This window comes from Candoia aspera, chromosome 4 (genome assembly GCF_035149785.1).
Source record: "Candoia aspera isolate rCanAsp1 chromosome 4, rCanAsp1.hap2, whole genome shotgun sequence".
Lineage (NCBI taxonomy): Eukaryota > Metazoa > Chordata > Lepidosauria > Squamata > Boidae > Candoia > Candoia aspera.
Window position 1 is genome coordinate 84,325,956 of NC_086156.1, and position 13,506 is coordinate 84,339,461.

The 13,506-nt window shown below is 40.4% G+C and overlaps 1 protein-coding gene across 1 annotated transcript in view; it reads left to right on the top strand.

Moving 5' to 3' along the window:
* Positions 1–7,038: 7,038 nt before the first annotated feature.
* Positions 7,039–13,506, top strand: part of ITGA3 (integrin subunit alpha 3) — a 71,182-nt gene continuing 64,714 nt past the window's right edge. The window contains exon 1 of the mRNA XM_063300855.1: positions 7,039–7,537. Coding sequence (XP_063156925.1) covers positions 7,305–7,537 — 233 coding nt within the window. The 5' untranslated portion in view covers positions 7,039–7,304. The remainder of the gene's footprint in view (positions 7,538–13,506) is intronic.

Genomic DNA, 13,506 nt, shown 5'->3' on the forward strand with positions numbered 1-13,506 from the left:
CCCCTCCAGCATAACCAATGGCAAGAGATGCTGGGCAATGTTGTTTAGCCACATCTGTAAAGCCTTGGGTTCCTCACCTCTGATATAAAACATATCACCTGAGGAGTACCTTGCTTTACAGTATCGGAATTTCTTATGACTTAAATATACTTCAGTTCATGACTTCAGATGTTCCAGCTGCTTAATGAATGTATGAGCTGTCTCCAGTGCAAAGCCTTAATTGTTGAGGTTATACACTGGGTTTGTGATTGGGGATTCACACATGCAAATCACTATTGGATGCTGCTGCAGTAGATAATCTGTATGAAATATGGTGGAAGATCATCTCAATCTGATGCCTTCCAGATGTGTTGGATTACAACTCCCATCATCCCTAGATAGCATCAGACATGCATAAGACAAGTATTAAAATTTAAAACATGTATTAGTAATCCATAAAAAGAAAAGCAGGTGAAATAGCAAGTAAAATAGTAGGATAAAAGCAGTGGGTAAGAAACAAATGATAATTATCATTAAAATTACCAGTAATAGTTTAAAGGCATCTAAGGAAGTTGATGAAGACATTTCCAGGATCTGGAAGCCATTACTGAGAAGACATCATCGTGACTTTCTTTAACATCGAAGACTTTCTTTGATTTCATCTTGCCCAACTTCTAGTGCAGATAAATAATCTTTTCAGCCTTCCATAACTGGGGATGTGTCTTTGATTATAAGCCATGTTGGCTGAGGCTGATGTGAATTGTAATTCAAAACATGGATGGAACCTAGCTGGAGAAGATTACAGACTAACCAGGTTCATATGTGGAAAAGCTTCCTTTTTATTTGTGCATTTATTGATGGTCAGTTCCTGGATCTGTTTTGAAAACCAGGGCCAAGTTTTCTTGTATCTCCGAACACGTGCATATTGTTTTTTGCAATCTATTCCTACACATTTAACAATGAAACAACATAGCTTCTAAGGCAGATGGTGTGGCTCCCAAGCTGGCTTGGAGCCTGGGCATGCTCCCTTTGGAAATCACATGCTGGAAGGCTATCTGTGGAAATTAATATAAAGGAAGAAAAAGGGAATGATTCTTATAGAACTGCATTTCAGGTTAGAAATTAATTCCTTCTGGGTGATGTTTTACTCAAGGTTCTTCAATTAGAAATGGAAACATCAAGGATTCTCCTCTGGACTTCAGGGCATTCATTCCCCCTTCCTCCAGATCCTCTTAGCTCTAGTTGAAATCATAAAATTATCAAGCAGCAAACATTAATGCATTCCATCCTTCATTGGAAGAAATCGAATATTGCACAAGTGAATATTCTGGGAAAAATATGTCGTTAAAAACAGAAGAAATCTAGATGTTTTGTCTTCCATTTATTTATTTTTGGCTAAAAGTCTGCTTTCTGTCACCCCAATGTGTGGTCTGTGTCCCATCAAAGCAAATTTGTTCCCCAAAGATCTCCTTTGTGACTTTTCTATCTTGACTGTTCTCCGGTTACTTCCTGGTTACACAAATAATTAGCTGTCTTTATTTGACAAGACCATGCATGTGATACCTGCAGACCACTTTGGTTCTAACAGTAATCTTAGTATCCAGGTATTAAATATATCATTTTTTCTGGGCTCTTTTATGGCAATCCCACACAGAGAACATTATAATCATTTAGTCTGGATCTCACTAAGTCAGCACTGCATTTTCCAGAGAAGGTTTGGTTGAGGAATCAGTTTAAAATAATTAAAAGACCCTCATCTAAATGTGATAAATTAATGAAATAATCCTTGATGAATACTAAGATGTTCTGCTCTAAAGGCTTGTGGGCATTGCTTCTCAGTTGGAGGAACATTTATTTATTATGAAATGTATCCCAATCCCAAACTATTATGACTCTGGGTGGCTTACTAAATACAACAATAAAATACTATAAAATACAGAAATAATCAGAAGTTTAGAAAAAACAATAATGTAAAACCAGAACACTCTACAAAGGGATCATCACCCACATTAACCCCTAACTTCCATTCTATGGAACAGCCTCCCTCAGAAGTTAGCTTGGCCCCCAATGTCCTGGCTTGCCAGAAACTTATGAAAAGTGAGCTATTACAAAAGGCCTATGGTGAATTATACGTTACCCAATTTGATTGCTTTTTTATGTTGACTTTGGTTTTGTGGTTCTAGAATGTTATATATTATTTGTACCCACCATGGACATTTTATCTAAATGTTTGTGTTGCTTGTAATTACTGTAGACTGCTGAGAGTCTTGTGATTGTGGTGGGCCTATTTACGGTAAAGAAATATTTCTGAAGTCTGATGGGTGATTTTAACACAACATGTATAATGTTGAGTTTTATAATTTTACAAATGCTCCTAAAGACAGCCTACTTGGGTAGACGCAGCATCTCTTTAGGATCAAATTAAAATGAGGAGGAGGAGGAGGAATTACTTTTGAATGGATTGTTTAATATTACCATTGCTAGTGATTTTCAGCATAGGTATTTTCCATTGTTATTTTCCTCATTATAATCCATTTTGATTTATCTTTATGGTTGCTTTTGTTACACTGTTTTGATGACAGTCTCTTCAGATTTTCAAGAGACTTAAAATGAAGTGTGTAAAACCATAATGAAAGAAGCACATAGATGTGATGTAACGGTTATTGGTATACTGCATGTTCTTCCTGGTTGGCAATTACCTTGCGAAATAGTTTCAAGTTATAAAGGTTCTGACTTGCATATAATAGCATGAACATGCTTGGGGTAGAACTGGGGCTTTGGTTGAGCTTGTGGCACCCTGACCAAAATGTGCCAGAACTGGCCAGTATCTTGTTATTATTTTAATTAATTAATTAATCAATTAATCATCTTATTATAATTTCAAAGAAAAAGGGAAAAATAATACTGATACACCTATAGATTTAAAGGGATACCGAAAATATAGTAAAAAAGGGGAGAAAGAGGGAGGGAAAAAATACAAGCAAAAAAATACAGGTCGATAACTACCAAGTTTTGAATAACCAGCAAATCTGAAGTATCATGTGGCAAATATATGGCTAATATAATGTAAGGACTTAGAGTACTATAGACATTTCAGGCCCAGTTTCTAATCAGGTCATATCTCCATTAAGCTGTAAAAATATTTGATTAGCTCAATTAAAATCAATAAGAGGAAAAAGAAAAAGTATAAATAATAAAAATACATTGAAAAATTACTGAAAATAATGTGTAGACTATATGTCTGATTAAAGTATGTACTCTAGAACAAAATCAGCTTTGTTGGTGGTCTTGGGCAGGATGGCTACAATGGGGATGAACAGCCTCTAGGACAGTGTTTCTCAACCTTGGGACTTTTAAGAGGTGTAGACTTCAACTCCCAAAATTCCCCAGCCCGCAAGGGGAATTCTGGCTGGGGAATTCTGGGAGTTGCAGTCCACACATCTTAAAGTTGCCAAGGTTGAGAAACACTGCTCTTGGCTCCTGCCATCTGCCATACAGCTAATCTGGGTAGCATCTGATGGAATGCTGGGGAGCCCAGGGATCAGAAAGACAGAGGGCACTGCAATTTTTCAGGTGTCTGGAAGCTCTTAGATGCTCCTTGAGCAACCACAGCGCAGAGCTGGATGTGAGCATTTTTGGAATTCAGGTGTGGAGAGCTGCCACGGCCAGCCACCCTGGACACTTCTATTTTAATAATCTGGACTAGAAGTGTTTAATCCAAAAAACAAGTATCTTAGAGCTCTGATCTGTAATATTTGTTAGAAGGAAGGTTAAGTTTACAACACAATTCCAGTAAGAATCCTGCTTTCAAATGAGAAACCTATCTGTAGGCAATTCTAAACTGGCAACATTCTGATCCATTTTCTCATACTGTTTTGGTATAAAGGGGAGGAGGCCTCTTCTATGAAAATTGGGCAATCTACATCTGTTGATTGTCTTGGTAAATGCTGCTGGGCATCTTATCATTGTGAGAAATTATTCATACCACCAGTGGCAATGACCTGTGCACATTCTAGCTGGAGGAAGGGCCTTGTTCCGGATATCCTTGCAGCTATATCAGATGGCTGCACTGGAAACACATTGGGACAGGTTGGCTATATCTGAACATCCAGGTGCTGGGGGCAGGCAAGCTGGTCCAGATGGTAGTGGAGGTCCTGAATTTGTCTCTCAGGGGCTAGAACATTCCTATCACACAAACTGCATCAAGAAGAGGAGCAGGGGAATTGGGTCAGAAGTCATGAACTCCTTGGCAGCTTCTGGTATTCCTGGACAGGTAGATAATCATGTAGGCAACATATGTCCCCAGTTGGGACCTTGGGACATAGCTATGTAATGATGTCCTTTGCTCAACTCCAGCCTAGCTTCATAGAGGTAGGCTGGAGATCCTACACTGAAGGACTCTGCAGGCAGAGGTCATGGATGAGTGTATTTAGGTTCATGGGGGAATGGAAGAAGGGGATGCCAGTTCCCACTATGCCCAGGTATGGAAAGGCAGTGGCATGATATTGGCAGCTTGGTTCCAACCATGTTCTTGCCCTCTTCTGAGTGCCTCTTACTTTTTCCATTGCCTGGAGATCTTCCCAGGGCCGCAACTAGGGGTGGGGGCAAGAGGGGCATGTGCCCTGGGCACCGCGCTGGGGAGGCGCCAAAATGGGTGCAGAATCCACATTTGCCCCGGGTGACACAGACCCTAGTTGCGGGCCTGGATCTTCCTCACCCTCAAAGGATCCCCTGCCTTGGTCAGTAAGATGAAGGATATTTGTGCAGCGGATAATATAAGACAGCATCTTCAAAACCAGAACAGATAACAGACAAAAGAAAGTTTTGTCTGAATGTTAAGAGACACAGTAAGAGGAGTTCAGCAGAGGAGACCTGTTAGCTAGAATATTGTTTTGTTTTGTTTGACATATGATAACTGATCTCTTTGGAGGTTGATAGTCCTGCTAAATCAATCAATCAATCAATCAGGCAGCAATGACTGACATATCTACTTGGTGCAAGCCAGATGTCCAATCTCTCTTATACCTTAAGCCAAGTAGATTGAGGACATTGCCCAGTGACTGCAGGGAACAAGTGACCACTAGATTAAGAGGCCAGCAAGAGCTGGGCAGATCCCTGCCCCTGACTATATCATTGTCAGCAATGGTACCAGAGTCCTTAGGATAAATGATGGGGGGTTATGATTCTGTAACTGTACTTTAAAAAGTGAATGGGAAGGATGGATATCACAAGCATTTTAAAATAAAAATATTGCATGTGAAATGTGGAACTGCAGGTCCCACTTCAGACAAAACAGAAGAGTCTAAATGATCAATAAAACCAATAAAACCTATCTATTAACTATGTGAAAATACAGTTGCTTTAAAATATGGTCTAGTAAGGTTTCACACAGTTGAAAATCTTGGTTCTCCAGGCACTTATTTAAGAATTGGCTTACTCATCAGAAGGCTCAGAGACATGACACAGCTAGATTAGTTGCTTCATTGCAGATAAGAATGAAGCTCTGCCTTCTGCATTACTTATACAGGAGTTAAAGCCTATATATCATCTGTTCTCCAGGGCTTAAATTATAGTTCTCTTCTCCTAACTTTACAAATCAACAGATAATTGGCTTCTCATTTCCTAACCTTGAAAAGCATCAGATCCATATTGACATAATGGTTCTCTGTAATAGCCTAAGAACCTTTCTCCGACCTTGCCAGCTTCTGTCCTTCCAGAAATGAAAATTATTAACTCAAAAGAGACAAAAGCTTATCATCCTTAAATTCAAATGGCATTTCAGGGCTGCATAATTGAGTTAGGACTCAGTTCTAGAATCTGAGAACTAGAACTAGACAAGATCTGTGATTTGGATTTGATAACTAATTTATTATTGAACATAGAAGATGGAGACTTGATTTTAAATCTCAGCTTGGTCACAAAAATTTCAGGGATAATTTAGAAGCCATCATTGTCTCTCAACCCAACCAACCTCTCAAGAGTTTCTGAGATGTAATGTGGGTTCTAGGGGAAGAAACCAAGCTTCATGAAGAATGTCATATACAACAGACCGATCTTTCTCAATAAGTCACAGGGATGATTGGTGAAAATGGAAGGTACAGATGGTAAATTTTATTGATCCCATCTTAATTCCAAGTCAGGGGCTTCTGCTTTCTTTAAGTAAGTTATACAGTTTACCAGAAAAGTAACAAAGTTATCAAATATGCCAGAACTTGTTCTTATTGATTGGATCTAAACTAAGCCATGTTTTATCCCCCCAGAAGTCAATGGGAAAATTTATTCACATTGAAAGCACTTTCAAGACTCTGACTGCCCTCCTCCTCCTCCTCTGCTTGATTTCTGTGATCATGTAGTTATTTTCTCCATGCCCCAGTGAATGGCTCCCAGTATATAGAAATGAGTTGGAAAAATACTGAATTCTCTATAGTGTACTTTAACTGATCTGTTTTCCTTGTTTGAATGAAAAGTACTGTTCTGTTTGATCATTTCATATACTGAACCACACTTTGGATAAAGCCCCATCTGTCTGAGTGGCTTAGGAAAGTTCTTGCATAAATCCCCTTTATTTCTGGCAGAATAAAAACATGACTTTTCCTCTAACCCATCATTTTTGCTGTAGTGTATAACGAACAACCATGACTTCAAGCTTGTGTGGAGTGTATTTCCCTAGCCTCAGTCTCCCAATATATCTGAAATTACTGTCCAAATGTCCATCTGTGAATCCACGAACTATAACTATTGTGATGTTCTTTTGTTTATTAGCATCATATCTTCCATATCCCAGCCCTCCTCCATTCTCCCCAACAGCCACCCTGTAAGGTAGCTCGGGCCGAGAGGCAGCAAAAGACCCAAACTGAGCATCCAGGACAGCATCCAGGGAGTGAATTTGAACTTGGCCCTCCTGAGTTTTTGTCCAACACCTGAACCACTGCAAATCGGTCCCTCTTCCCCGGCTTTTGTGTGCTGGGCAGGTGTCCAACCTGGGCGGGCCCTTTAAGAGAACCCAAGCGCCTGTTTCTTTTCCCCCGGAAGAAAAGTGCAGGAGAACCAGCCGATTAGACTGCGTGCAAGGTGGAGGGAAAGGCGCAGAAGGGAGGGGAGCGGTAGCGACGCGCACGCTTCCCTTTAACTACCAGCCCAGGCAAGCCCTGGAGTCAGACCTTTGGCGGGGAGAAAACGGGGCGCCTTCATCGCGAGCGGGGACCGGGAGTTGGCAACGGCGCAGCAGAGAGAGGAAATATTCGCCAAGCAGCAGCGGTGGAGTACCGTATATCGGTTTTCTGCACAGGCGCTCACTGGCAGGAGGGAAATCTATCTGGCAAGCCATGGCCCCTACGCACTTGCAGCTTCGCCCAGCAGCCTCCGAGCGAGGGAACCCGAGCTGGAGGCACCCGCTTCTGCTTTTGGGGTACACCCTGTGGCTTTCTCTTGCCCCTCTCAGGTGTGCGGCTTTCAATCTGGATACTAAGTTCGTGGTTCTCAAAAAAGGCAAAACTCCCGACAGTTTCTTTGGGTTCTCGGTAGCTCTGCATCATCAAACGAATCCGGAAAGATACCTGTAAGTGGAAATTATGCCAGGCAGCTGGGGGTAAAACTGCTTGGATTTTTTTGGGGAGGAGAGGAGAAACTGTTGGATATTGTTAGAGCTCCTTTTACTACGGATCTCCCCCGGCTTTCTATTCTTACGTGTAACTTACATGCAACGTGTATGCAACTGCACCAGAACTGAGGAAGATGCAGGCTTGTGGGCTACACAGGTCAATTCAGCAAGCACAGTGGTGATAATTAAAAATCATTAGGGTTTCAGGGTAGTCAGAGTTTCCTGATATCTCAGGGGATATCAGTTATTCTTTGTGGTGCTAGCTCTGCTGTCCCATAACCAAGCCCGACCGAATTCAGTGGGACTTCATTTTGAATAGATATGGATAGGATTCTGTTGTGCATATAAAGCATTTTTAAAATATTTTTTTCCATTTTAGCACTACTTGTTTGATCTGTAAAGAAAAAAAGGCTATGCTGCCATCCTAATTTTGCATTCATTTTGAAAAATTGAAGGCGGATGGTCTCCAGTCTGCTTTCAATTAAAAGTCATGCTTTTGATTCCTTTTTTGGAGGCAGACAGTCTGTTTCTAGTCTCTCACTAACAAGCATTTAAGTACATGTGCATGCACGCACACACACAAACCATGAAGTTACTGGTTTGCATGTGTTCTGCATGGTGCACCTGTTAATGTTATTCTAGTTCTTGATTTTGCTGGAGTTTTATCTATTTAGCCACCTTTTTTTGCTTAGAGCTCTCTAGCTCTGTTGAATTACAGTTCCCATAAGGATGATGGGAAATCTACTCCAGGACATCTAGAAGTAGCCATGCTGGATAAAGTGATTTATAGTTTTAACTTGGAAATTTGTGTCTGCATGTGAATTTGGGTATGAGCAATTATGGTATTATATTGGTTTCATGAGTGCGTGTAACCTTGTGTATAATATATTTTACCCCCCACCCACACCCCACCCCCACCCCCACCCCCACCCCCACCCCCACCCCCACCCCCACCCCCACCCATTCTGCACTAAGAAGCTACTGAACATCAAGAAACTATTGTAAATACTGTACTGTAGAATGATCAACAAAGAATTTATTCAAAATCACTGCTAATCAGTAGCCACTGGAGACACTTAGTATAATCAGTAGCCACCAGGGACACTTTAGTGGTAAATGCAGTTCTACCCAGGGGCAGGGGCAGCCTACAGAGAAGTGCAATGGAGCAACTAGGATTAGCTGCTGAGACCTTTTCAAGCAGGAATTTGGGAGTGGGGGTAAATGGTAAAATTTCCATTTAAATTTAGTCTGAACTAACTTCAGCAGATGTTTATAGGAATGTGTATTTATTTATTTGTTTTTCTCATGGAAATCATAATGTGGATGTCTTACTATTCAGTACTACACATAACTAGTTATGACTTTAGGGTAAAGCTATTCTCCAGAATGTATAGGTTATTTGAATTCAAAGTAGCCAAGCTTTGCCTCTTGCATGCATATAAAGATGAAGTTACTGGAATGTTCATTGAATGTGCCTCTGAATCAGTTTCTTCAGCACAACTCTTACACTGCAATCTCCATCTTCATGATTATTGTGTATGTTGTTGGGCTCATGGAGTTGCAATCCCAAATATTTGGAGGACACCAGGCCAGATACAAACAGTTTAGATAAAAGGTAGTTCAATCTTTTGTGAACATAATTTGCTTCTTGTTTCACTGTTAAACCAGCATAGATCACCTAATCTGGCAGTTGCAGTTTGAGTTCTATAACTAGGTCTGTTCAACACTCAATATTGGGCTTTTGAAACTTCAGTCGAAAGATCGTAAAATTTTCAAATATATAACAGTGAAAAAGGAACCTATGACTGTTGGTACATGTGCATTTAATTTAATTGCTTAATTTTAAGAAGTGTATCCCACTCTATCTTCAGAAGAAAACCAAAATGGCATTAGATTTTTGGCTGAGAAGCTTAAGGCTGGGCTAGTTAAGCACTTGGATGGGAGACTGACAAGAAATGACTGAGAAATATATAAAAAGGTAGTAGCAATCCCTTCTGCATTATTGCCCTTAAAACTGCTTGGATGTGTCCATAAAGTCACCAGATGTTCAACTCAACTTGGATACTCTACTTTTACATAATGAATCAATAAAGCCAGTTTCATTTAAATAATACTAATACTTTGACCATAAAATGTGGACAAGGAGAGAAATTAATGCAGCATATCAAAAGCCTGACAGAAAAGAAGTATTTACCATTCATTAGAAGGCCAAAAGTGGATTACACAGACTTTTCCAAGAAATGGACTTCAGAGATTTCTTTTGAATGGACACATTCTGAATTCTCCTAGTGCCATAGAAATAAATGCCTGGTTGATTGACTTTTATGCATTTGGACTTTCAGGACTATTGCCAAATGTCCCAAGCAGTTGTTCTGGTATCAAGCCATATGATTGCATTATGGCAGGACTGATAATAGGTTTGTGGGGTGCCTGTTGTTCTTCTCTACAACCTTGCTAGGATGGGAGGCAGCTAGACAACAGCAGAACTCAACAACTTTTATTATCTCAGAATGCCTTTACTGTTCCAAAGAAAGGGGCAACCTGTATGTATCCTGGTTGGTAATTTTCAGCTGAGAAAGGAAAAGACCTGGGGGAAGGAGTATGATATTGTGAATCTTTATCTGTCTGCCCCAGGTCTGATTTAAATAAATTATCCCCAGTTGTCTGCAGAGACCATCAGTGCAGTGACAATTGGCTGGGAATTCTAGGGATCCTTATAGTTAAAAACATGGAAACCCAGAGGAAAAGAAATCCAGAAAAAAGGTGGAGGGGGGGGGAAGACAATTTTTCTCCTGAACATTTTCTATTTCTTGAATTTTATCTCCTCACCAAATCATTGTATTTCTAATTGGAGGGGATGAGGTTAGATAAGGCTGTGTTATAAGCACGTGTCTTTCCCCTTAGGAGTCCCACAGGGCAACTTAAGTACAATTTTTAGGCTCTGTTGTTCAGGGAGAGCAAATCCAAATAGTATATGAAACCATATGGGATCCTCTGCAAAGGCTAATGCCAGTGGTCGCCATACAGGACCAAACGAAGGAATTTTAGTTTCATGAATGGAAAAGGAAGCTTGAAACTACTGTTTTTATGGCAAAGACTAGCTCCATAGTCTGTCACCAAAATGGCTTTAGGCAAGTAACTTAATGAGGCGCCTTTCATGAGTGCTGGGTAGCCATATGAAACTTTCCCACAATGCCCCAGAATGATTCTATCTTAGGGTCATTCTGGGAACTTAAATGGCAGCCAGTGTGCTGCCCGGTGCCAGTAAAGCTAAACTGCAAAATAGGGCACAGAGCAGATATTTGTGGGCTTGCTAAGGACATGGTCATTGCTAGGCCTCTTGTTTAATCTCCTGCTGTGAAGGATTGCAGTTTATTGCTGCAAATCGCCATATTTGGGGATGTAGGAAGGCACTTTCCCTCAGGGCACACGAATTGGTGGCTCTTGGCTGGATTCTGGAAGGGTTTTTTGGGGGCATTCTAAATAGTGTGTAGCAGGCACCCTTTCTACTTTATCCCTCTGGCTTTGTTGTAGCAAATGCAAGCCTCATCTTGCAGATGATTTCCTGGATTTGTGCATTCTCCTTTATTCCATCCTGCTGACTGCCTATCTGGTGTGAGGAATGATTTCTCCATCTTACTGCTTTCCTTTTGTGCTTGGACCAAACTCCTGCTCCTAGTGTCCAGCAACAGGCTTGGGTGGGATGGGATATGTGGCCAAATACTTCTGCAAAGAGACAAAAAACCAGCTGCATAATCTTTTCATGTACAGCAGTGTTTCTCAACCTTTAAGCTGTATGGATTTCAACTCCCAGAATTCCTGTGCTGGTGGGGAATTCTGGGAGTTGAAGTCCATACAGCTTAAAGTTGCCATGATTGAGAAACACTGATGTAGAGAGCTGCACTCAAGAAAATGAGTGGGGCCAGGTAAAAATCTAAAATTGATGTAATTATATACATTTAATTTAATGACACCTTCCCACATCTGGTTAAGTCACCCCTTCTGGTACCTTTACAACTGCAATATGACAGCAAGTGTTGGTACTGATGGTTTCAGTATCAACACCCATAGGGTAAAGAACTTATAGCTTAAAATCCTCTTTCTCAACTTCACTTTCCAAAATTCTCAGTAGGGCAATGCTAGATGGGGAGTTTATTTATTATTATTTATTAATCAATGACTCCCAACAACTCTAGGAGTTGAAATCCACCCATCGGGAACTTGGGAAGTACTAGTTTAAAGAAATTGCTGCTGAAAAGCAGGTTTAAGAACAGGATAACCACTTATGGGGCACTAATAGAGAAGAAAGAGGACACAGGTTGGCATAACATCTGGTGCCAATTTGATCCACATGTTGAATATCAGTTTAGCAATAATGTCATTTAAAAGTATAGCCATAATTTGGATTTGGGACTTTTACTTGCAGCCAGTTGTTTTGTGACTGGAAATCTGGTTCATTTCCCTCTAGAGCAGAGCTTTCCAAACTTTTCATGTTGGCAACACACTAACACACCGCAGGTGTGGCCGCGTCACTGGAAGTCACGCGGAATCAGCTGTTTTGACCCGATTACGCATATTGCGCATGTGCAGTACCTGTATGATCCCTTGACCGCGCGACATACCTACACACTGCAGCTGACACACTAACATGTCGCAAGCCACAGTTTGGAAAGCTCTGCTATAGAGTGAAAGCTTGGGCCAAGCAATTGGTGTGCCTCGAAATTTTCTTTTCCTTCTTAGGGGTCATTTATAAGAAATATTCAGGTTTGTTCAGAAGTACATCTATTCAGAAAAGCATACTTTTAATAAGTATGTGTACAATTGTAGCCTTAACTCATGGGACTCTTTCTGTAATTAACTTTTCACTTTTCACATTGATTTCACTGCAACTCAGAGTCTCTGGATGCAGCCTTCTGTGCCTGCTGAGCCCTAGTACTTCATACGAGCAAAGAGGGAAAATAATCTGCATTCAGTTGCACACTTTTACACATTCATCTGTTTTTAACACTGGGACAAGTTTTTGTTTGTTTGTTTTTAAATTGAGAAGTCATGCAGCTCCCTCTCTCAAAGTCTGGAATAGGCAGATAACCTTTTTGTGGTTGGATGCTGCACATTTTTAAAAAATATGGCTCTAAGATACAGTGAACATATTTTCTTGGAAAAAATAAAGGATGAACCAGAAAAAGGGGCAAGTCTGAAAGAGGTTCATAAGGATTAAAAAAAAAAATTATGTTTATAACTTTGTTTCACAAAGAAAAATTCAAGAGCAAAACCAATTAAATTAAATAAATCTAAAGGACAGCTTTCTGAAATGAAGGGCTGTCCTTTATAAAAAGTATGGTCATTGTACTCTAAGAGGATGCAGTGATTACATTACTAAACAGGGAACCCATGAAATGCGTAGGGTGGGCATGTGCATGCATGTGTGTTTAATCCAAATATATACATACATACTAGACATACCTGAGCCTTAACACACCTGTCTTAGTTTGTAAAAACAATTAAACCAAAAACCAAAACAGTAAAAATTGGGCTGTCAGAACTTGATGATTTGCTGCTGCATTTTGGTCATTTGACCTTAACAGATGGGGGGTGGAGGATCATGATTGACTTGCCCATCCCAGCTTTCAAGCGGAGCTTTACTACCTCGCTTTTTGTGAGAACTACATCTATACTCACACCTATACTTCTTTCTATAGAAAAAGTACTGGAGCAGAAAAGGAATAGCTTTGGAGTTTTAGTAAGTTTGATTCCCTTACAAGTGCATTATTGTAGCATGACAGAAAAGGGTATCTTCGTTGGGTCTGCATAAACAGCCAGTTTGGGCTTGTCAACTATAACAGGGAGGCCTACAGTGGCAAGGTGTGATTTTTTTCATGGCCATGTTAACATTCTTGCAGTTCTTTTGCTGGATTGGCTAACTTTTA